The 24,544-nt window shown below is 39.3% G+C and overlaps 1 protein-coding gene across 1 annotated transcript; it reads right to left on the bottom strand.

Moving 5' to 3' along the window:
- Positions 1-175: 175 nt before the first annotated feature.
- dennd6b (DENN/MADD domain containing 6B) lies at positions 176-23,531 on the bottom strand. Its single transcript, XM_018092365.2, has 20 exons — positions 23,153-23,531; positions 22,544-22,582; positions 20,971-21,013; positions 20,272-20,384; positions 17,925-18,005; positions 17,269-17,374; positions 16,351-16,430; positions 15,712-15,771; positions 14,832-14,887; positions 12,908-13,030; positions 11,783-11,878; positions 11,450-11,544; positions 10,504-10,569; positions 7,224-7,288; positions 5,881-5,970; positions 5,670-5,723; positions 5,186-5,295; positions 4,845-4,947; positions 3,120-3,194; positions 176-2,384 (listed from the first exon to the last, which is right to left on the bottom strand). The coding sequence occupies exons 1-20, from the start codon at positions 23,309-23,311 to the stop codon at positions 2,262-2,264; spliced, it is 1,737 nt and encodes a 578-aa protein (XP_017947854.1). The 5' UTR covers positions 23,312-23,531; the 3' UTR covers positions 176-2,261.
- Positions 23,532-24,544: the final 1,013 nt, after the last annotated feature.

Raw genomic sequence — 24,544 nt, forward strand, 5'->3', positions numbered from 1 at the left:
AATCTCTACCTGTGCAAATGTTATTAACTATATACTCTCGGTAAAAGTGATTATACCTTATTACATTATTACTTCAGTGGATTCTGAAATTGTGCTCAAGTTGGCAGCTTATAAATATGTGTCTTGCTAGCAAACCAATGGGTATTATATATATTTTACCAATGACTCTTTTAGGTATTGTCATAGATTGTATTTATTATTTATGCGTTTGTGTCCAGAAAGTAGGCTTTGGGCATATTCTCCTTTTATCACAGGGCACATCATACACATAAGGAGCCTGTCCTTGTGCTTTTCAGAGCTCATGTTACCTGATGAATTGTTGGGCTAAGGCCAAAGTAGGCTGTTTGTTTTATAGGAAACAATACTTGCTCATGACAGTATCTCTACATTTGTCTATGCAATTTGTTGAACCTATGGCATGACACCAAGTACTGCAAGAGCAAGTTTTTGTGTTTTTAGACAACTATTGGGTCTGTGTGCCAAATGCCTCACTCCTCTAATAGAGTATCAGAAGGATATTGTACTTACTGTTTATACTCAATTGAAGACACTTTCACATTGGGTTCCCCTTTCTCTCCTTCTACTGATGGGCTTAACTTTAAAGGTGACTTTAATCCACTCAAAAATTAAAGCTGTTTTTATCAGAGCAAATATAAATAAAATGCTCAAAATCGTTAGTTTACAGTAGTTTTGACAGAATTATATCCTTTTAAATACCAGTATAAGGGAAACAAGTGTTTGGGCCTGAAGAAACTTAATTGTTTTCTCAATAGTATCAGATGTGGTGACATATTATCAGCAGGTGTAGGAAGCAAATACAGTATTATTGGAGGCAATCTACAGTTTTAGCAGCATGATAACAAGTTGGGCAAAATTATCACAACTTATGCCAAGAGCCAAGGTAAAAAAAAGAAAATGTAGATAAACAAGCACACTCACAGATCCCACGAGCCCGCAATAGTAAATAAAAACAAATATTTCTATAATGTATAAATTTCAAACCCAGGTGTATGTGTATATATGTATTTACATTTGTATTTTTTCTTTGTTTTTAAAGTCTTTCCCTTTTTTCCATGATCTGATTGGCTAATAAAACTGTGTTTGTGATTGGTGAATATAGGGTATATATTGTGCATTCTGTATCCTGTTTTCTATCATTAAGTGCCAAGTGCACGAAACGTGTAAGGCTATAATGTGGTCTAATTGTCTACAATAAAGCTTCTTTGTTTTTATTTACTATTGTCTGCTCATGGGATTTGTGAGTGCCTGCCATATGTATTGAAGTATTTGCTGCTTGCAAATATAGCGTAATGTATCTCCTACATTAATATTTAAGGATTTTGGAGTTTATAGCTGTATTTCATTTTACTGTTTGAGTCTGAAGGTGTTTTTTCACAAAGAGTAAATAATTGCCTCTGTTTGTAGCTTCACAGAAACTGGTTTCCTTGCTGCCTTTGAGAGCATACAAACATATACTGTACCTACAAAAGACTGTACATTAGGTTGCTGTGTGTTTGCATTCCATCCCTATGGTAATGTAATAAGTAATTCTTCTGTGTATAGATAAAAACAATTCCTGACTGCAATAAAAAGGGTAGCTTGACATCATTTAACATTGTATGGTGGAATCAAAGAATGGCACCACATGGCAAAGGCGTGTACAACTGCTGTTGTTTACATGCACAGTATTGTGCCCTAGAAAACAATTAAATTTTAAGGCACAGTGCTCGAAACTACAGAAAGACCCCCTTTACAGACCACATCAGGTTCCAAGCATTCTGGATTATAGAAAGCATACCTGTACTAGGTTTTATCACATAAACACTGCTGAAGCCCAAGGGGAAATTAGGATGTACAATGCATGATAATGTGGAAAATGCTAAATTGGTACAGCAAAAATCTCTGTAAAAAGTTCCTGAATGATGTTAAATGCTTTTCAGATTATCTCGGGTTGGCAGGTCTCTCTCAGTAAAGAGATAGAAAGCTTTACAACTACCTAAGGTAATGAAACATGTAAATGGTTTCTCAGAATTAATGTGAGAGCTTTAATTCAGGATGTAAGACTGACTTACTGAAATTATGATATGCTGTTCATGGCTCTCAGTGATAATTAAGGACGATTTATTGTTCTGTTGTGTTATAGACTTCTAAGTGAGGGAGCAGAAACTTGGTCTGATGGAAAATGCTTTGCTGGCCTCCAAGGGGCACTGCAGATTGCTTTGCAGATCTCTGGGCAGAAAGAAAAATGCTTTTTATGTTTTTCAGTGAGGATGCAGGATGCTCTGCAGGTCTTCAGGAAGTGAGCAGATTACAGCATCAATGTGATCTTTCAGCCTGGCCAGTGAAGCAGCGCTGACAGGGAGTTGTTGTCTGTAAGCCCTTTGCTAGATAAAAAAACAGTTAAATATAATCAGTCATTCTAGTTATAACTTCACTTTAAAACTTCAAAATAGTTGCCATCTCTGAACCAAAGGTCTTATAGTACAGAAATGGTTGTTTTATAAGGGCATACACAGTGATTAACACTGGCAAAGATATGCTGTGATGCAAGGACATTTGGTTTAATGCAGTGGCACAGCAACGCTGACCAGTAGGCCTCTAAATAGACAGTGATCCCCCTATAAACCAAAATATTTAGTGTAAATTCACTAGCTGTAGTGTATTTAAACGCTTTTTTTTATAGATAATACAGGGTATTTATTAGCATCCTAATAAATACTCTGCATTGTCTATAAAAAAGCGTTTACATCCACTTCAATTAGTGAATTTACACTAAATATTTTGGTTTATAGGGGGTCAGTGTCTATTTAGAGGCCTGTTGGTCAGCATTGCTGTGCAATAGCACAATCGCATCTATTGCAAATATTTGACATGATTATGGCATAGAAACAATAAATATACAAAATATTTAACACAACAAATCCTATTGTGTGCAGCCAAATCTAAAGAAATTGGGCCATATATTGGAACTGGCTAAACTATTCACTAGGAAAGAAAAATTTGTGCAGCAGGTTTTAGTGTACAAGCCATACCAAGTGATAGAGACAGGCAAAACACATGGGTTTTAATGCTAATCCAGATACAATGCAGACGAATACAAATTAAATGATGTATAGTACCAATTTATCCCTGAGTTTTAGCACCAGATCCACAATCTCCACTTCTGATTTGTTCTTTATCCATGCTGAAATATTCTGTAGAAAACATACAAGAAAATAAATGTCTGCACACAACTTTATCCCTACAAATTTGACAGCTACAAATTCATCATCATATCTCCTAAACCCACACAACCTTCTTGGTCTACATATGTATCATAACAGTTGTCTGCATTTAAAATCAGGTTTGTTTTGTCCTTCAGCTTATCATACAGGGCAAAGGGCCATGAGCATTTTTAGAACAAAATTGCCTTAAAATCATGTTAACTGAAACCAGGGCGCCCTGCACCCCCCCCAGTCCAACCCTGATTACCTTGCTGAAAAGTTAATTTAGGAAACACTCATATAATTTAGTAAACAGATCTCAATATAAATTGCTGATGTTATTCTATAATAACCAGCTCATATAAACAGTTAATAAAATAAAGAATGTGGTAATTTTAAGTCAGTTCATTAGGGACAGTGGAGTTTTTAATCCATTGGTGGTCAGTGGAGTTTGCCCCCTGCCTGTCCACTCAAGCTTCTCTGCATTGTATTTTACCTGATATGCAAGGCAGGATGCATTAATTTTTTGCTGTAATTTATATATAACTTACACAAATTGCGTAACAACGCGGCCAGGGCCCATTCACAGTGCCCGGCATACCAGTACCCCCTCTCCCCCCGATGATGTCCCTCACTGGCACACACAGGCAATTGTTACAGAGATCAGTGAATACAAATTTTGGCTAATTTGGCATTGTATGTTTTGGCTACTAAAAGATGCAGCTGGCAGAATGCCTTTAATTACCCAATGTCATTAGGGCTGTTATTAACACACTCCATACTGCTTAGCTGAGTTTGCAAAACAAAATGCACAATCAATACCTGCATAGTGAGATTTATATTGTCGGGTGGGTATTCCACCATGTTAAAAATTACTGCTGGATGACTATCAAAAAAAACTTGGAAGTGTGGAGGTACTGGGGCTCCAATACTTCACGAGGGAACATACTGTAAATATGCCTGCATGAAAGATAGCCATTAATGTCTTTTCAGTTTTAATAGACTTTGTTAAATACATTTAACTCCACAAAAGTTATTAACAGCCATATCACATTAGTGGATGGAGTGAAACCCACTATTACTAAGTACAGTATATACACAACACCAATATCTCTGGAATGGCACGCTTATTTATGAATTGGAGTTAGGGATCCTCTTATAAAGAGGCCTAGCACCTGACTATTGGTTTTTGTTTTCCCACTGTCATAGAGGGGAACTTTACTTCTTCTAAGTCCTCTACAGGATTGTTCCTGCCACTAATATAATATTAAATGAATAATGGCCCAGGAGCGGTCCCACAATTAATATAGTATCCATAAAATCATATGGGTGATATATAAACCAGTCTCTTTTGTATTGTGTATCTTTGGGGGATGACACTCCCCATATTTTAATAGTATTTCAAATAAAATTGACACTTTCCCATATCATTGTATTAGTGTGCCTAGATAATCCCCATTTTCTTACTTTTGTTTTTTTAAGTATATCCTTATCTTGTATGCTCTGGGGCAGGGACACATGAATGATGTATAATCTCTGTAAAGTAGCACATGCTATATAAATACCAGAAAATAAATATGTAAATAAATACTATCTAGGTCTCAGAGAGATTTGTACTGGAGAACTTGACAGCGGACTTACAGCTTCACAAATAACTTTGAGGTGTGCAGTCTCCAGTCTCTCTCTCATCTCCCGCTGCTTCAGTCGGTACCAGCCATCAAAGTGAGGAGACTTGAGGAAGCGCCTGAGAATTGCAGGAATGAGAAAACAGCAGCAGATTAATATTGTTTCCAGTTGCTAAATGTGGCAACACTAATAAATAGCTTGAATAAGAATTCATAACACATTTATCCTGTGCTCTTACAACGCTGGTGCACCAGTGGGCAATGTACAATGGGGCCTTTGACATGGCACATAGGCTTACAAATGTAATGCTGAAACCTCTTTGTTAAAATAAAATTTAACATAGGTAAAATACTTACCTGTAGAGACCCATCCAATCTCCTTTTATAGGTGAATTTAATTGTGGGCCAGTGTGTTCTAGCATCTTCATCAGTTCCTCTTGCTGGAATGGCCGTACCTGAGGTGGATTCTGTTTACATAATAATATAGGGAAAAGAATGACTGCCAGTTTCTTTAAATGGATCCTTTATAGGGGGCTCATTCAACATAGGAACAGAATGGGCAGCCTTCTCAAACCTGTAGCCATATATTTTTTATCTTGATAATCCAATGTTCCTGTTCATAATATTACACAGACATCAACTTGTAACAAACACCAAACATTTTTGTCTTTTGACTATTGTTAGTGTAATATATATGCACATACTAATAATGATAAAATCCTATTACTAGGATTTATATACTAAATACCATCTATTATTATACTTGAGGCTGGTGTCTTCTGTAATTCTTAAATTGTACTGCAACAGGCCTACATAGTACTACATAGTATTTAGGACTTACTTTCCAGGCAGTGATTGAGCTGTGATGTGGCATGAGGCTACCCATATACCGCTCCTACAATCAAAGAAAGAGACTGAATGATCTTACTGAAACTACAAAGAGAAAACCATAAAAAGAACCATACTACCCGTGACATGTATTGCCTTTATATCCACTAATAAAAAGATGTTTGAAAAAAACAACAGAAAACAAATTGTAATAAAACACTCACCAAGGGAAGGATGAAGCTCTGGGTCAGTTCAAACAGGTGTTTCCTGAGAATTGAACTGAGTGTGGAGGATGGAAACTTTTTCTGAAGTCCCTGCAAGAAGGCAAGAAGAGTAAATAGTATATGCTTTATAAATGTTTACTGACACAATACTGCAAAATAGTACTGGGTATATTAATAAGGCTACCTCTAAGACTCGGCACACAGGAGATCTAATTGTTTGGCCCACAGACCAACTGAGCACATGCTATTGTGAGAGACATTGATGGCTCTGGTTATGTTCCCCCCCCAGTGTGTGCTCATGCGCAAGCGAGTGCATGATACGCGCACACGAGGTGGCAGGAGTTTGGCCCGCTAGCAGGGAATTTGCAGTGAGGGGAAAATTACCCGGAACTAGAGGTATGTGAAAGAAGAAGTACCTGCCTGGCACCCCCCCACCGTTGCACCCTAGGCAGGTGCCTCATCTGTCTAGTTCCGGCCCTGCTAATACCTACCAACATTTGAAAATTAGAAAGAGGCACACTGCCACTCACGCTTACTGTTTAGTGACACCCACCAAATTCAATAAACATTAAAAAACCTGAGATATGCCATTAAGATCACTGCAGAAATGATAAAATGAAAGCATTGTTACCTACACTTGCACAAGCAAAATACTACAACCAACTTCTTTTTTCCCAGTGCTCCCATGCTGCTTGTCTCTCTTTGCCTACCTGAAACCCATATGAAAAATTTAAGATGGTTGTGCTTTCCACAGTGGAATGCACATCTATCTTTGAGTTCCCCCTCTTTTTCAAAAGAAAAAAAACCCTTGTCCATCACTGATTAGCAAGTTGCAAGCGGTGGCAGACATGGGGCAGCCAGTGGAAGCCGGTGGGATTGGACTGTCCCACAAAAATCAGGACTACCAATTTTCAAGATGTTAATGCTTTGCAACGCTACAGTCTGGGGAGATAAGAAATGGCAGTAGAGATACTACTATCCTGTGAAGTAATTTATATTTTTATTCATCTAATTTTATATTATATACACCATTAAATGGTGTGTAGTTTTCTGTAACACAAGTGGTGCTGTACAGCTGCAAACCCAATAAAATATTTTCACAGCATTGATTATGCTAGAAGCCTAAAATGTACCAGACAATATGGAAACAGGATCTCTTTCACTAAAGCATGTAGTTGGATTTCTGGCAAACCAAATACTTTTTATTTTAATGACAGTGTTCCTTACAGTAGACCTACAGTTATGTATAGGGCCCAGCTCACTCATTCATACAAATGTCTAACCACGCTAATTTCAGGTCTGCAAACAATTTACATATGTAATGCGTTACAGTCTCCAGTCACCTTCATCAGCTGTTTGATCAGTGTCTTGTCTTTGTGAAGAAAAGGTTTGTATGAAGTGTACATTCCTAGAGAGGGAAAACAGAAAAGCAAACAGCAGCAATTAAACCACACTTGAATTTTGTTAAAACTATTCAAAATCTTCACCTTGAGACACAAATATTAAAATGGTCTCTAAAGCCACTCCTTATCTACTTTGTATTTAATCTTACTTTATGAAATTCCATAGAGAAACAGACAACATGTAGTTAAGGTGGCCATATATGGTGCTCTCCAAACGAGTGGATCTTCTCCCTAAGGTTGGCGATATTAGGCTAATTAGATTGTTTGGCCCTAGGGCCCAAATATTGACTTACAACAGCGGGCATAGCCTGCCCGATCGAGATTTGGCCACTTTTAGGCCAGATATCGGTAGGGTAGGCCTGTCAGGGGTGCCCATACATAGACAGATAAGCTGCCAAATTGGTCTGCTGGACCCAAACTGGCAGCTGAAATCTGCCAGCGTATGGCCACCTTTAGGCTCTTTTTGGGTTCATGTCCCTACCTATCCCAGACCATAATAGTACCCCTTAGTGTAGGCAATTACAAGATTGCACATGGAAACAGTGTCCTAATAGTCACTCCATTATAGTTCTGATGATATTCAATGGAGAAAATAAGCACTGATTTTCAGGCTGGTCCCCCCTTCCACTGATAAGGGAGCCTCCTACATTTTTTATCTTAGATGTTTGCCTCTTATAATGGATTATAAGATAAAGAACCTGACTTAAACCCCAGTATTAACTGCTTGACCTTATGAATGTCACTACATGCTTTCTAGTATTTAAATATTATAAAGCAGGACAGTTTAGGAAACACCCTTAATCTGTCTAGTTATACCTCCCCAGTACACCTAAAACAAGCCCACATTCTGGGAAGCCTTGACCCTTATGGGTTTGCCACAAAGGACTGTCCTATGTAAATGTGGACTGTGCACTCGGAGGTAAACACGTACTAGGAAAACCTACATCAAAATTCCCCCTTTTGTAAAATTTCTCCTCTGAAAAAGGGCTATGTTTATGTCTTATGGAAAGCTGCATTCTTTGGTCAAAATACCCACTACTCATCTGCTGAGAAAACCACCCTGCACAGGTGATTAGTGAATGAAAATGCCCAACTTCACGCGGCACCCATCAATACTTTCCATTCCTATTATATGCAAACCAGGCAGATAATTTTCTTTGTCAGAAAAAGGAAATATAAAAGGAAACATAATGTATGTTTCAGTGGAAGAGTCACAATCTAAATTCAGATGTCATGGAATAAAGGTAGCAAAAGACAAATCTATTTATTTCTTCTTTTTAAGGAAAAGCAGACACAATGATTCTAGTTGTTAAAATGTAATTCATTATTGTATACACTAATATAAGGTCTGAGGCATGGGTGAAGTCTTTCAATAGCATAGGAATAGTGTGCAACTTTTGTCAGGAATGCAAACAACAAGGAGCATTACCGGATGATATTTCTGCAAACATGTTGACACTACTGCAATATTAGAAGAAGCAATTGCCTAGGTTAGTAAACCACAACTGATTGTTTACATTTTGTTATAAAAATAGCATGAGATTTCTGTTTCATGCATAAGTAGTAGAGGATAACAAAAAAAAAACATTGACATTTACATGGAATAGCATGGGAATGATATCTTAGTATATCCACATTTGGAAATACTTCCTTGTGGGTTGGTCTGGAGAGTGCTTAAACCAGCAGTTTACTCCTACAATTAAGAGCAGTGGAGATAAGTTGCCCGTAATAAATATTCACAACCAGGGTCGGACTGGGGGGTGAACGGCCCACCGGGGCTCCCGTCCCAGGGGCCCTACAGGTGCCCCCAGCCGGGTGCGTCCCCTAACCCCCCCTTGCAGGGCCCCCCACCCAACGTCCTCCCCCGGGTGTGTAAATTTGATGCGTCAGGGGAGGAGCGGTCGGGAGGGGGAGCGCCGGCAAGGGTCGGTCTGGGCCGCCGGGGCCCACCGGGATTTTTCCCGGTGTCCCGGCGGCCCAGTCCGACCCTGTTCACTACCGTGGATGACTAATCTCCCCGATATGCCAACCCACTGACAAGAATGTAAATCACCATTGGGATGGCATACGCGTTTATTCGGTTTTCCTGAAGACACCCAAAGTTTTCTTGTGAGGCACCTGATCTCGAACTTGCAGTTGTTTGTTTGCAAGAAGTACCTTAATAGCTACAAACTCTAAATCTGATTTTCCTAAAAGGTACCCTACAGTCAAGAGGAACCAAAAGTTTTGAACAGTGGTATAACCATAAGGGAAACAGACCTTGCAATTTTGGGGGGAGGGGGGGCAGACCACGGGGTCTGCTTCCTCTATGGCCCCACACAGTCTATGAATGCCGCTGGTTAAGAAAATGTACATTAGCTCTTAGGGCTGTGACACACGCCGGTGGGATGGCATACACGGTGCCGCAATTTGCGGAAGTTGTCTTGAGAGGAAACTTCTGCAACTTCTGCAAATCGTGCCGCCGCATATGCCAATTTACATTCTAGCCGGCGGGATGGCATCTAAATGCATATCGCATGCGCAAAAAAACCCGCTATCGCAAAGCGTTATTTCTATCGCATTGCGTTAATTAGCGAATAGAAATAGTACTAACACATGATTCACAAACACATATGAAGCATTAAATGTGCAAAATATCACTTTAATCTGTGTGAATATTAACACCTACTTGGGGCAGGTGGTACTTAAACAACATTGCGGTTCTTGGGCGTTTGGCAACACAACATGGAGTTTGCAGTGGGATTTTTCAAGTATGTGATCGTCCTAGAGTGATGCATCCTCCAGTTTTCAGGGAAATGGTAATTTTCAGAACAGTAGTTTTCAGAAAGTAATGGTTACGTGCGTAATATCGTGTGCCAATATCGCACGCGGTGGAATAAATAACGCAAAGAACATCGCTTCTTAATTATGACAAGTGTCCTTATATAAATTTTTTAACGCATGCTATAAATAGCACTCGTTTTATTGACCTTTAGTGAATCGGCCCTTATATCTTTAACAGGTTTACATGAGAATGCAGTTTCTTTTTACATTAAAATGTAATTCCCTTTGTCATTTTCAAGCTAATTTATTATTTGTGTAAGATACCTTTGAGCTGGCCATAGACATGTCTGAAACTGCAAAGTACCTAGTGCAGCGTGTTGCTACCTGAGTATGCTGTACAGACAATAGTACTGGCTTATAACCATTTAATGTATCATATTTTCAAAATTTTATTCACCTGCTTTAGTGTCCAGTGTCTTTAACTTTGCTGTCTTCTTTAGTTTTACCTGTTTGGGCAAATCTCCTGCAGTTAAATACAAAGACATTAATAAGATGAGTATTTTTAAAGTTCGCTATACAGAACTAGACAACTCAAATGGTAACACTGAGCACAAGAATAAAAGAACAGAGCAACGTAGAGCAACAGTTTTGTGGGGAAGACTTGCCTAAGAGTCAACATATAAAAAATCCCAGAGGACATTCATATGCAAGTGAACAGAACAGCAGAATTTATAATGATAATTATTTCAGTGGTGTTGTGACAAAGTACTTGGAAAACATGAATGCATGGCCTAGAAATGTACAGAGATGTGTACATTAATGGTGCATGATCTCAGCAACAGAATCGTCTGAGCAGCAAATGGTTAACTTTCTCTTGGTCAGGTTATTGTACTGCAGCAATGTGCAAAGCAAATCTTATCCTCACGCCATGGTAAACAGGGAAATCACCTGTGTATAAGGTAGAGCTGGTTTTTATTTCATTTTCCTCTTTAGAAGAGCCTTCTGTCAACTGGCTTAGGCCCATTTATATGGCACTGAACTCTCTGTGCCTTTGTTTTGGGCGTCTGAAAGTGTGTGTATTATTCCACCCCCAGGAGACCACAATCTAAATTTCTTAAAGCGCTACAATATGTACATATGGAAATTGACCAGCAGGCTCAGAAATTGGCAGATACAAATAATTTTAATGTAGCATGGGGCAATTTTTTTTTATGGATTATATTACTACATTTTCTGTGCACCACACGCATGTTGGACTGTAATGTTAAAAATAACATGGGTGATTGTTTTGGTAAGACAACTTTAACATGTAAGCCTCCAACAAAGCCATTGTACAGGTTAATCAGTATTCTTGAGCATGAATGAACAGTTCTTTTTAATTCTCCTTTACACTGTTTCCTCACCTGACATTCTTGGCTCTCCTACACGCAGGATATGTGGCCAGTGCTGCAGCGTCTTAATAAAGAATGGATTGGTCACTCCAAGCAGCAAACTGGGTCTGAAGCAAGAGGAGAGGTAAAATATAAAGTGAGACAAGCCAAAAGGTATAATATAAATACACTATCTGTAGGTATTTAAATACTATAAGGCAGAAAGAGACTGAGTGGGTTAATGTAATAACAGGTATTATTATTGTACAAGGTGAATCCTGGATTTGCATCCTATATGGAGACAAATGGCCTTGTTAATTCTAATGCACCTATACATAGATGGCATGTATATCAGTCTGTACTCACGGGGCCTGTGTCCTGGTGGTATACTCCTTGTACTCATTGTCATGGATAGTAAAGTAAGGCCGGAAATCTGAGCTGAACTTCAATGGAGAGATACAGCTGTGGATGCAGAACATAGCTTAAATGCATGAAGAGTAAAACAATTCTACAAGGCATGGACATTGCCCTAAAAATCTTGAAACATGTGCCACCCCATCTCTCACACCATTTACCCATATGGGCTAATTCACTTTCTCCACATCTTTATAGTCTCTCAATTTCTTGATATGGCCCTAAATAGGGGTAAAAGAAACTTGCAGACCTATGTCACAATGCAAGCTTTTCCTTAATTCAGGATTTGCAAGCTAGGCAACCAGGGACTCCATTTCCAGCTCAGACATGCATGTCAGGCACAATACAATATTCTTTCTCACAATATATCTGCCCTTAGCTTGGAGGATACATTAAACTCCCCTGTCCCCACAAAGTTGTTGTCTAGAGTATATGCTGAATATGCTGCATAGGGCAGGCCGAGTATGGCACCCACAAGCAGCATAGGGCAGGCCGAGTATGGCACCCACAGGCAGCATAGGACAGCCAGAGTATGGCACACACAAGCAGCATAGGGCAGGCTGAGTATGGCACCCACGGGCAGCATAGGACAGGCAGAGTATGGCACACACAGGCAGCATAGGACAGGCAGAGTGCTGCCTGTATGTGCCATACTCTGTCTACCCTATGCTGCTTGTGGGAGGTGAACCTGGCAGGGGTTTGTTCTGGGAGTTTGTTAGCAGTTGGAAATAGCCATTAAATGGTCCCTAAGGTATGTAATTATATGCTGGGGGTTGCTGTGCTATCCACAGGGGAGGAGGAGGCATATAGATTTAAGGGTAGGTCTTAATATGACATAATATAATTCTTTAACATATGAATGATGGTTGATATCCCTGCAGCGACCATTGTGATAAAATGGGTGTGGTTTGAAGTGGGTGTGGTTTAAAATGGGGGAGTGGCCAAAACTGGCTTCCATTAGCGGCCCTCCACCATGTATGCGAGAGAAATTCCTGCCCTCGGCACCGCAGAAGTTGGACAGCACTGCAGTAGGGTATATTCTGGGCCATTGTTTGGTATTCCTTTAAATGCATTTACCTTATCAGTGCCAATACTATTTCTGAAGAGATGGTTGGTGAAGGTGCCATAATAACCAGTGGTTCTCCCAATAGAACCAGTTCCCAGAGCATCTGGAGATTCATCAAAACAGACTGCAAAGCCCTGGTTACATAAAGGAAACAACAGAAGATACACTTGCAGACTACATTTCTACTGTAAATATGGAAAAAGAACAGTGATGTTTTAGCTGCATGTACAAGCATTTATATAGGTATGTAATCTGTTATGCATAGTACTTGGGACCTAGAATTTTCTGCATAAGGAATGGTTGTGTAATTTGAACCCCTATACTTTAAGCCTGCTAAATTTAATGGAAACATAAAAAACCCTATAGCATTTTTTTGCCGCCAATATGGATTCATACAGCTTAGATGAAATCAAGTACAGGGTACTGTTTAATTATTACAGAGGAAAAGGAAATCATTTTTAAAAAATAAAATTACTTGCTGGAAATAGAGCTTTCTGGATTATGAGTTTACAGATAAGGGAACCCATACCTGTATTTAAATAAATATTAACACTGGATTTTGTTTAGATTGTTAGCTCATTTGGGCAGAGCCCTCTTTACCTCTGTACTGGTTAATAGTTGCTTTTGTATGTAATTCTATATTAAAAGTAATAATAATAAAACATTTGAGGGTTTTTTACCCACAATGCAAACATTTTTTCACACATTTTCAAGGTTATTAAGGACACATGCAAGTTGGAATCACTATTTGCGTGCAAAATTAGCAACATTTTTGATGAATATGATTGTCTGCCATATTCCAGGGTTCACTTGCATCAATGAGCACACTTTCATCAGATCAATATGGGTGGATTCTTTTGCACATCCTAAAGGTATTCTAAACTGCAAGGACTGTGTATGGGTGCAGGTACCTTTATGATGTCACTGCATACTGAAATTTATGCCCATTTTAGCAATTTGCTTTGCACCTACAATCATAAATCAGGCTTTAATATTTTTTTAAGAATTCCATTACAATAATTATACACTGGAAATTGACCAGTGATTTTCAAAACCAGAAACTGTGCCTGGAAATTAGTGATGATGGGAAGGGGCAATTATAAAAGCCATCAAAGCTTAAGAAAGAGCCCACAGCCCCCTCTCCATGGTGTAGAGGTCATGTGTCACTGGGTAAAATAGCATAATTTTAATATAACCCTCCTTCCCTCTAAGCACAACGGTAGAGGGCCCATCCATATACTAGTGCATGGTTGAGTAGCAGGTCTACAAGTCTTCAGTCATTTTGCTAGATCACTTCTAAAAGAAAAGGGAGGCAAATGCTTATTCTATCCAGCTTGTCCTCTAACATGTCTCCCAAATTATTTATTATTATGTATATATTGGGCAAAATGTTTGTATAGATAATTTGCATCCACCAGTTATTACGAAAACAGTGGTTGACATGAAGCTGTGCATATTTGTCTTGAAAAGGGACCATCTGCTGTACATCAAAGCTCAAGGCTAATAGGTCCTTCTGACACCCCAGGTATTGCATTTTAAATAAGTAATGTAAAAAAAAAAGTGCATTGTAAAATGTTATGGAAAAACATGTGTTTTTCAAAATGTATCAGTTAATAGATTGGTGGTTCAGGAATAAAATAGTAAATGGTAGAGCGAATTATTTTCTATGTAAACAGTGTAATTTAGAAATAAAAAGTATGCCATAAAATCATTACAGTATCCCTTTAAGTTTGTATATATAAACAAAAGCCCTCAATAAAAGGCTGGTTCTTGTTTGACCAAAATACATTTATACATTTATAAATACAGTTAGTCGAATCACTTTGAGATGCACTAATGGACATTGGTAAAGGCTAGTTGGGCTTCAGACTGCCAACTACCAAAGTTAATTGAATTGATTCAAATATTTACAAACTTCTAATAGCACCTTCTTACCTGAACAGATCTACATCATGAACAATCAGGGAGTGACTTGGAGGCTCCAAACGGTCCTGTATGCAATACAAAAGCTATCATTACACTGTGTGTCTATATACACTGGTTTTTCTTTATTCAAATGGTGGACTGATCAAGATTGTATCTGTATTCAAAATTTGTGTCTACTTTGTACATACACGTACATATACCCCAAAATAGTAGTACTGTTTTCAGCATTGTGGCATGACTTATTAAGGAGCTAAGAAGGTTAGACTATATCTAGTCACCCACAGGTCAATTGTTTCATACAAATTTAGCTTTACGTGTGTCCCCACCCAATAAGTGATTTGGATGATGAAACTCTGTGGCAATCAGAACAGTCCTGATGGATCAAAAAATAAAACCAGGCTAACTGTTGACCCACATACATATACTGCCATCAACAGCCCTAGAATTGCATAATCCTGCATTATCACATACAGTATACTGTATTTCTGACCAACTATAGGATCAGGGGCATAAGCACAATTTGGCCAACCAAACTGAACAATATCCCAAGATCCAGTCTACAGTTAGGTCTGCTACAGGCAGATCAAGAAAACAACATATCCGGAAGCACAAGAACAAAAAGTGGTTGTAAGAAAAAATGGCTATTAGAAAACCAATATACATTAATTATATTTTCCAAACATTGGTCTTATGTAATGTAAACTGGACTTGAGGAGTGAAAGCCTTTAGCTGCTATGAGCTCCATATATTTATTTTTTTTGAAAGCTCAAAGTAAGGACAAGGCACAGGGCCAATATTTTCTACCAAGAAAAAAAACCCTTAAAAAAAAGTCACACCAGTCTGCTACCTGACTATTGTGGGTAAATTTGACAGCATCTAAACAACTCACCTCTTGATGTTCATTAATAACATTAGTTTCCATTAGGTCTGATCGGCTTGGGATCCTTACCTAATTGTAGAAAGATATTAAAAAGTAATTTATGTGTTTTATCACTATTCTATACCACTCAGATATAGTTGATAATCAGGTAACTGTATTATTAATATTACTATGACACACATATCACATATCTATATAGCACCAACATATTCTGCAATGCTGCTCAGATATAATAAATGTGTGTATACATTCACACAGATTTCACCCAACTATACAAGAAGGAGAGATGGCTCTGCCCAAAATGGCTTACTGTATGAAAATAATACATTGTTTCTGAGCAGGTATCAATATATATCATATAATTGTTCCAATTTTAAAGGGAAGTAGTAAAGGTATTCCCAGGGCTGTATTTAGGTACAGTGCCACTCCAGGCACCAGACCTAAATGCACCCCTCAGGTTGTGGAAGTGACCACTTCCTCTATGTATGATGTCACTTTTTGTCTGCCCTCATCATCTACTCCCTTACTATCCAGTCCAATGCCTCCCATTTGTGCTTGTGAGAACTTTTATGTACAGTGTATGGGTGTTGCCAAAATGTAACAAATATATAATGTTTCAAAAACTGTCCCAGGTAACCAGTTTTATACCTGTAGAACAAGTCCCATTATAGGAAGCGACAGTAGAACTCCAGGTTCAGGCAGAGGCCAGCGGTCAATCTGATTGCAAACTACAGAGAAATAAAACCCAGGAGACAAAATAGGTAGTTTTAATAAAATACCAGGTACTGTTATGGTAGGTAAAACATTCAGATAAAATATGACTATTATGTAAGCAACCAGAAGGGCTGCAATTTATTAATGGGGAGATGGTAGAAGAATGGGATCAACCTAATAAAGACCATTTCACCAGTTTTACACCAGAAGCAGTCACTTGTTTGTGTAAGCACCTTAAAGTGACATGCAGAATTTTGTTTAGTACAGAAAGCATACCTATGCTTAGGGTCACCATCAGTAATCATGAATTAATAGGGTCCTCCTCCTTATGGTGTCCCATTTATTAGCTCAATATTCACCTAGGTGCCCTGGGCAGTGGGTCTTGGCAACAACCAATTAAAAAAATGCCCCATACACACATGTCCACATTCCGTTATGTCCAAACCCCATGCATAATCTGCCCTGCTCCCCCCACTCTCCTTTAAGCCCTGCCCCCTTTGTGACCCGCAAATTGCACTTTCCTGTCTTTACAGATGCCCTACTGCCATGTGACCCCTGAATGTTGTACCGCCTGATGGCAGACCTGTCTATGCTGCCATTTATGTCCCTGTTCAAATGGCCATGCATGCTATACCTTGTCACACCCAAGAACTACTAAGTTATGCTACTTGCAAAAATCAGGAAAGAATGATTTATTCATACAGTTAATGATTTATTCATACAGTTTCTAGAGAAAGGACATAAAACTTAGTCTAAACCATGCATCCACCCATACAAGAAACTATGGAGGAAATACTATTTTGAATATAAGTACCATAAAACATTGTTTTGTTATTGCAAACTTTGCCTTACCGGCTTCTAGACAAGGGTCCAGTTTATTGAAGTACTCTGGTGCAATAAGCTGCAGGATTGTATGAAACAGGTTGGTGTAAGGCAGGCTGGAGAGAAGAACCAGTGACTGTAAAAGAAGGACCGTACATAGGTCACGGCTGAGTTGTCTTCCACTATCTTTATATTCCATACAAGGGGGTTTATTTTTAATAAGTATTCATGGTTTGATAGAAACCTTTGCAACAAAGTATGAGAAATTACGATAAAATGGCTCTGAAGCAGGAATTAACTGCTCAAAATTATTTATTGCCACATTTTAAGCCTGTACACCCGACAAAGTGACACTTGACATAGAGCCCTAAAGGCATGAAACTTGTATAGGAATAAACAATTCATAGCAGTTAAATCCTACTTTTGCCATTTTTTGTCATTTTCCCTTTCTTTTATTATATATGCACCCATGGCAGAAACGCATACAAGAATATAGGCAAAAGATGTTTTTGGTATTCTTCTGGTACCATTGCAACAACACACACAGAATAGCGACACAATTCCAATTCAATATACACAACCCAATTATTTGTTCTGGAGTTTGCCTCATCATTGAGGTAGCTCAGGTATAAATCATGTGTAGAACATTAAAAGTTTTATTGCCCAACTAGGGGTAATTCTCCTACCTTCTGAAAGTATCCTCTCTTTACAGAGCTGTCTCTTACTTGACGGAAATAAACGTATCCATAAAAATGTGCACCATCCCTCTGCAGGAGTCAAAAGGATAATTAGTGATAGCATGCCACTGGATTGCAAGCATTAATAAAATATGGTATCTGAAAACAGCTTGCATTGCTTTTAGCCATTCAATTATACACCCTCCATATATATATATATATATATATATATATATTTATTCCCTGTATGTATTTATTCCCTAGTAGGAACATGGCAGGTATTTATTTAAATGGTCAGCCCGGTAAAATAATACACAACTTACATAGATGCTTATGTGAGTTAAGTATCAAGCAATGACAGTACAGAGAAGCTTGACAGAGGCAGGGACAGGGGCAGGGGCAGGCAGGTGCAAACTACACTGACCACCAATGAATTAATCACTGACCACCAGGAGAATCAATCCCTACTGATTCTCAGCCACCCCTCCACTGCCCCCCCCCCCTTCAAGCTCCCTCTCTGCAAGAGCTATTCTGTTCAGAAGTCTCCTTGTGTGCTAACCTGCTATAAATCTATGTGGGTTTAATGACACCATCTTCTGTCTTGTGTTCCCCTTCTCTCAGTTCTCCAATACATATCTAGCAGGAGTATGTGCATGTGCCTGAAGCTGATTCAGGACGTGGATTCAACGGCGCATACTCCTCCATGATCCGTGTCGGAGCTCTAACAGAAGAGCATTAGGAAACAGGGGAAGATGGCCCCTTTGAACCAGTGCCATATCTACTCACCCAGCCCAACCCTGATGCTTCATCCCTACACTAAGGGGTATATTTATCATGTTGTGTAAAAAGTGGAGTAAAACATCACCGGTGATGTTGTATATAACAGACAATCAGATGCTTTGATTTGATTTTCTAACTGTTAAAATCTAATTGCTGATTGGTTGCTCTGGGTAAGATCACCAGTAATGCTTTACTCCACTTTTTACATAGCATTATAAATATATCTCTTAGACACATCCCCCTCCTGCACTTGCCTGTAAATCCCTGCTCCTTGTCTGCTTCCTACCTAGGAGCAGGCATTTACATGAAAAATAAAAATAACAGACTCCGCAGTCTGGGCTCCCCTATTCCCCATTCCCTCCACGACCATGGGGTCTGCTTCCTCGATTGTTACACCATTGTTTGAACTCCAGTGCGCAAGTCTGCAAATTTATGGCAGATCAGGACACAGGGAGACTTCTAAAATAAACAGATGTTGCTGGGAGGCAGGGAGGGCTAGAGTTTAATTCTCATTTTAAGCGATGTTAGTATGTTATACTAACTGGCCAATTCTAAGCAACTTTTCAGTTGGTCTTCGTTATTTATTTTTTTATAGTTTTTGAACTATTTGCCTTCTTCTTATAACTCTTGCAGTCTTCAAATGGGGGTCACTGACCCCAGCAAGCAAATAACCATTGCTCTGTGAGGCTACAATTTTATTGTTATTGTTTCATTTTATAACTTATTTTTCTATCAGGCCCTCTCCTATTCATATACAGGTATGGGACCTGTTATCCAGAATGCTCAGGACCAAGGGTATTCCGTATAAGGGGTCTTTCCGTAATTTGGATCTACATATCTTAAGTCTACTAAAAAAACAATAAAACATTAATTAAACCCAATAGGATTGTTTTGCCTCCAATAAAGGTTAAATATATCTTAGTTGGAATCAAATACAATGTTTTGTTTTATTATTACAGAGAGAAAGGAATCAATTTTAAAAATCTGAATTATTTCATTAAAATGGAGTCTATGGTAGACAAGCATTCCATAATTCAAAGCTTTCTGGATAATGGGTTTTCGGATAACAGATCCCATACCTGTACCAGCCTCTCATTCAAACCACTCCCTGGTTGCTAAGGTAACTGAAGAGCTGCTGAACAAAAAGTAAAATAAGTAAAAAATCTAAATAATAAAAAATGAAGACCAATTGCAAATTGTCTAAGAATATTATTGTCTACATCATATTAAAAGTTTACTCAAAGGTGAACAACCCCTATAAGGTAAATTATCAGTCCTATGGGTCCACCTATATTTCCTAGGCAACCCAGTTGAGCTTGTTGAAAAAATACATCCAACATGTTTAACCATTTGTCCCCATGTTTTTGTAGCACACACAAGTGGTATGGCCACAAATTTATGGGAACTTTATATAAATAACTTGCACGAGACCCCAAATCATTATCATTGTTAACATGTGCATTTCATTTTTTCCGTTTTCTCCCCACTTTTCTTTTTTTATGTTATGTTATGGTATATTTGACTTTTAAAATGAAACCACTTGATTATTAAGATCTAATAACTAAGGACATTTTACCTGCAGTGTTACTGGAGTCTCTCTGTTGTACTTTTCATTCTCCTGAAATGGACAGCTTCTCTGCCCTGCAGAACGTCGCATGCGGAATGTAAACTGAGTGTCACCCAGACACCCTGCAATGAAGAGAATAGGTGCAGAAAATACTAACAGTGCTTTTTGAAAACAGTAGAAGGCACGTCATGTGTGTTTTTGAAGACAGTAGAAGGTACATTGTGTGTTGTGAATTAAAACTGGACATCTACTCAAACTGCAGCTATGTAAATGGACTCCTAAGTGTTTCATGGCACTGTTCAGGTTGCTGCCTTGTGATACTATCAGAATAGTTTTTACTAACTGCCCATATCTTTTTTTTTACCTGGATGAATGAACGAATGAGTGAAGTGCATACTGTACATCCATTCTACCATGTTTATTGTAAAAATAATACTATCAGCAATTTTACCCTTCTGAATTAGTGTAATCTGAAGAGCTTTTCTATATAGCCCTTTGTAGACTTTGTTTCTAATGTACCTAGAATCTAGCTTACCACTAACTGGTCTTTGCAAATGTCCATTGATGTTGGATCTTACCCTTTATATTAACTAGGACCTTGCCTTCTCCAGGTTCCCAATACGGATTACCCTCTTACACCTCTTTAAATAAGGGCCCTAAACCAGCTCTATGTTGTAAACAAAATGGGTAATCTCTAAAGGCACTTACCTGAGTAAGAGTCGGGAAAAGACAAGTAGCAGATGCTGGTTTTCTACAGAGATAGAAAGTATCAGTGCATTTTAAGTTGCAAGTAAGAGATTCTAAATGATACATACCCATGGTTAATAAAATGATAAAAACATGTACCATACAAAAAGCAAAATCAGGGAGCTGCACAACAGAAATGTCACTTCATCAGAAAATGTGCAATACTTAGGACCCCATAGTCCAGGGTCCTGCGGCCAAGGGCCCACCCATTGAGGTTGGTGGGGGTGTGTGCAGGGAGGGTTGCTGGCAGTGGCACTGGGGTACTGCATCATTGGCCACAGGGGTGGATCCTCCGGTGGGCCCACTAGTCCCCAACCAATTCTATAACAGCTCATGGAAGAACATTTGGGGGTAAGTTTTGCCCAAAAACATTTCCTGCCTGCCAGCTGCCTGCCTGCCCCCATCACCTTAACAATAATAATGTGCAAAGTGTCCATTATATTGTATTGTAATGTAAATAAAGGAGTAAGCTAGCCTTTACTTGGGATGTGGGATGGGCATAAGTGTTCCAATATTATATGACAAGGAACTGGCATGAGAAGTGCAGCTCTCTACCAGGGTGGGGGTCAGGTGACAAGCTCCTGGGTACTCCCTCCTCATGCATACGGTAATGAGGGAGGGGCCCAGCAGGGGATAAAAGCACACAGGCCCAGGTGTTCTTCAGCTCATATTTTGAGGTTCCAAGTTCTGTTGGATTGTGGGCTTAATTTTCCAAACTCTTGCCTCAGGAGGACACAAAAGATAACTCGGTAACGTACATAGGGTTTTCTCTGTGTTTTTATTCCCTTTTATTTTATTTACTGTTTTGTATGCATATGTCTCTTTTTGTAAAACCTTTTTTAAATGCACTGTTACCTTTGTAATATTAAATATAAAATTTAATAAGTTCTGTCCTTTGTCTCTATAAAGATCCCCACATACCTTGTATAACTGCTCAGGCCTAAATGTATTAACTGCTTGGCTGTGTGTGTTGAGTAGGGGGGGCAAATTCTGTGTAGAAGCTAATTTACTAGTGGACTGTCAGCAGAAGAGTGTGTTTGTAGATTAACCCTGTGACTACTGGAGTGTTGAATTAGCGGAAAACTAACCCTAACTGCAGTAAAAAAAAGTTTGTGTGATATATTTGTGTAGTAGGTTTCTATTGCCTGTTAAGGATAGATGGTGGCAGCGAATAGTTAGTTGGGGCGGTGGTGTGTTGGGGGTGCTTAATGTTAGTCTAACCTGTGTCAAAGGTGACTGAGCGTAACCCCTTGTTGCCCCTTCCCCGTGTCATACGCGTCTGAGAGTGGCGTGTTCCTGACAGGGTTAATTTTAAAGAGTTCCAAAGTTTTCACCAACTCTAGAAATGCTTAGCAAATAATCAACATACTGTCCAGAGGTGGACCAAGTAATATTGCCACCCAAGGGTTCGGGCAGACTGCCCCCTGCTTGCTCACACCCACTAATCTCACCAGCACTGCTGTCATTTCTAGCCCTTCCCAAATAAATAGTTCAGGGGTAAAGGTTGTAGTGTTTGTTGGAGGGGCTAACTTACCTCTTTTTCTGTAAGCTTGACATTTAGTGGATACACAAGCTGTGAAAGAAGGTACAAACACAATTATAAGGTTTTCACGAAAAACATACATTCCTGGCTAACCCTTTCTCTGAATGGGGTAGTTCACATTATGGTATGATGTGATGAATAAAATTTTTTTTTTTCACTTTTTGTTTAGCAGCTCTGCAGTTTGGAATAAGGTACAGTTTTACTAGACTGTAAAATGAACTGAAGAGGGCTAATAGGCGCATGTGTGTCTCCCTATTTTCACATCATCAGCATGTGCCTATTGAGCAAGCAAGTCGCACATTATGCGCATAGTAAGCACAGCACGCAATGGAGAAATATTTTTGGGAACATTAGCCTCCACCTCCAGCTGGGGGAAACTATTTTGGTGATAGGTGGCCTTGAACTCATTTTATTTATTTCATTATGTGTTTGAATTTACCCAAGATTTCAAAATATCATCATTTAATAAAACCATTTCCATCACTAGGTCTTCACTCTTTTGAATTGCTGTTTGGGCCCATTGCAAACTAAACAGATCTGTCTGTTAACCCATCTCTGCTCCTTTCCCATTCCACACCACCACTAATTATCCTCTCTCACCTCCATCGCCTGGCCCAGTTCCAGATCGAAGGTAACCACGCAGATGCCATCCAGCCATGCTGAGAAGCCCTCCCATGGCAAGCGACTCCCTGACGGGCTTCCAAGGACCTCCATTGCTTCTTCTCGTCTTCTTTTCAGTTGTGGTATAGCAAGGAGCATCCTACAGAGTAACCATAGAGACCAGTACGGTGTCCATTTTAGCACATTTGTGTGCAAAATGACAGTGCGTTCTGCACCCTCCCCAGTCTAAAATCTCAGTGTTTCTAAAAATTCTTTATCATGCCTCCCCTCTGAGTAATCATGCTCGGAGTAATGACATATGTATCAGTGATTGTTCTGGGCTGCAGCATACTTTCTCCATCCTTCTCCCTGCTCTCTCCTCCCACCTCTCCCCCTCCTGCTCCCTCCTCCCTCCATTCCCAGCATTCTACCTGCTCCCTAGTCCCTGATTCGTTTCTGCTCCAGCATTCTACCTGCTTCCTGATTGCTCTGGCCTGTCACATCCTCCCTGTGCATTGCCATCACCGGGGACCTTGTATTTCAGCAGTTAAACATACAGGATCTTTGAGCACGATCATAGCCCTATATGTAATAAAAGACTTTGCACAGGAGCAGTAACCCATATCAAATAATAAGATGTTGGCTTTTAAACAGGTGACCACAAAATTCTACCTGCTGATTTTTATTACATAACCCCATACTGTATTATAATTTCTGTAAAAGTAACTAATCAAAATCAGCACTGTATTTAGGTTGAGTGCCATCCCTGGCACTGGACCTAAATACATCAGTTTGTGTGCGTGCAATGTCACTTTCGTGCGAGTAACATCACTTTGGTGACAAGCAGAAGCTCATCCCCTCTGGCTCTTTTGCCGGCAAGAGAGTTTTCGGCCCCTGAGCCGCAAAAGTCGGCCCCTCCAATGCCACCCCCCAGCACTTACCATTACAGCCCTGGAGGGGGTCCGGGGGGGTTGCATTGCTAGTGTAGAGAGCACAATGGCTCTCTTTACTCTAGAGGAGCCAAATTTCCAATTTAAAAAATTGAAATTCGGCTCTTAAAGTTACCAGGAGCGGATTTTTGCCCCCCCTGGTAACTTGGGGGCGCTGCTGCCTGAGTCGAGTTTCTCAAGTCGCCTCATGGTAGCAGCGCCCCTGTTTGCTGGATTTATGCAGGAATTCTTTAGCGGCTGGTGGGATTTGTTTTTTAAAAAATAAATCTGTTATATAGGCACTTGAAGGCTGCCCCCCAAAAGCTGCTGTCCTACATTTTTGGCTACCTAACAATATTGAAAATATTTTTTGTTTTGTGCAGTCTATTTTACCCAGTTTCATTTTTATACTGAACTATTCCTTTAAATGAACATTTAGTATGATGTACACATTGATATTTTG

Source organism: Xenopus tropicalis, chromosome 3 (genome assembly GCF_000004195.4).
Source record: "Xenopus tropicalis strain Nigerian chromosome 3, UCB_Xtro_10.0, whole genome shotgun sequence".
NCBI classification, from domain to species: Eukaryota; Metazoa; Chordata; class Amphibia; order Anura; family Pipidae; genus Xenopus; species Xenopus tropicalis.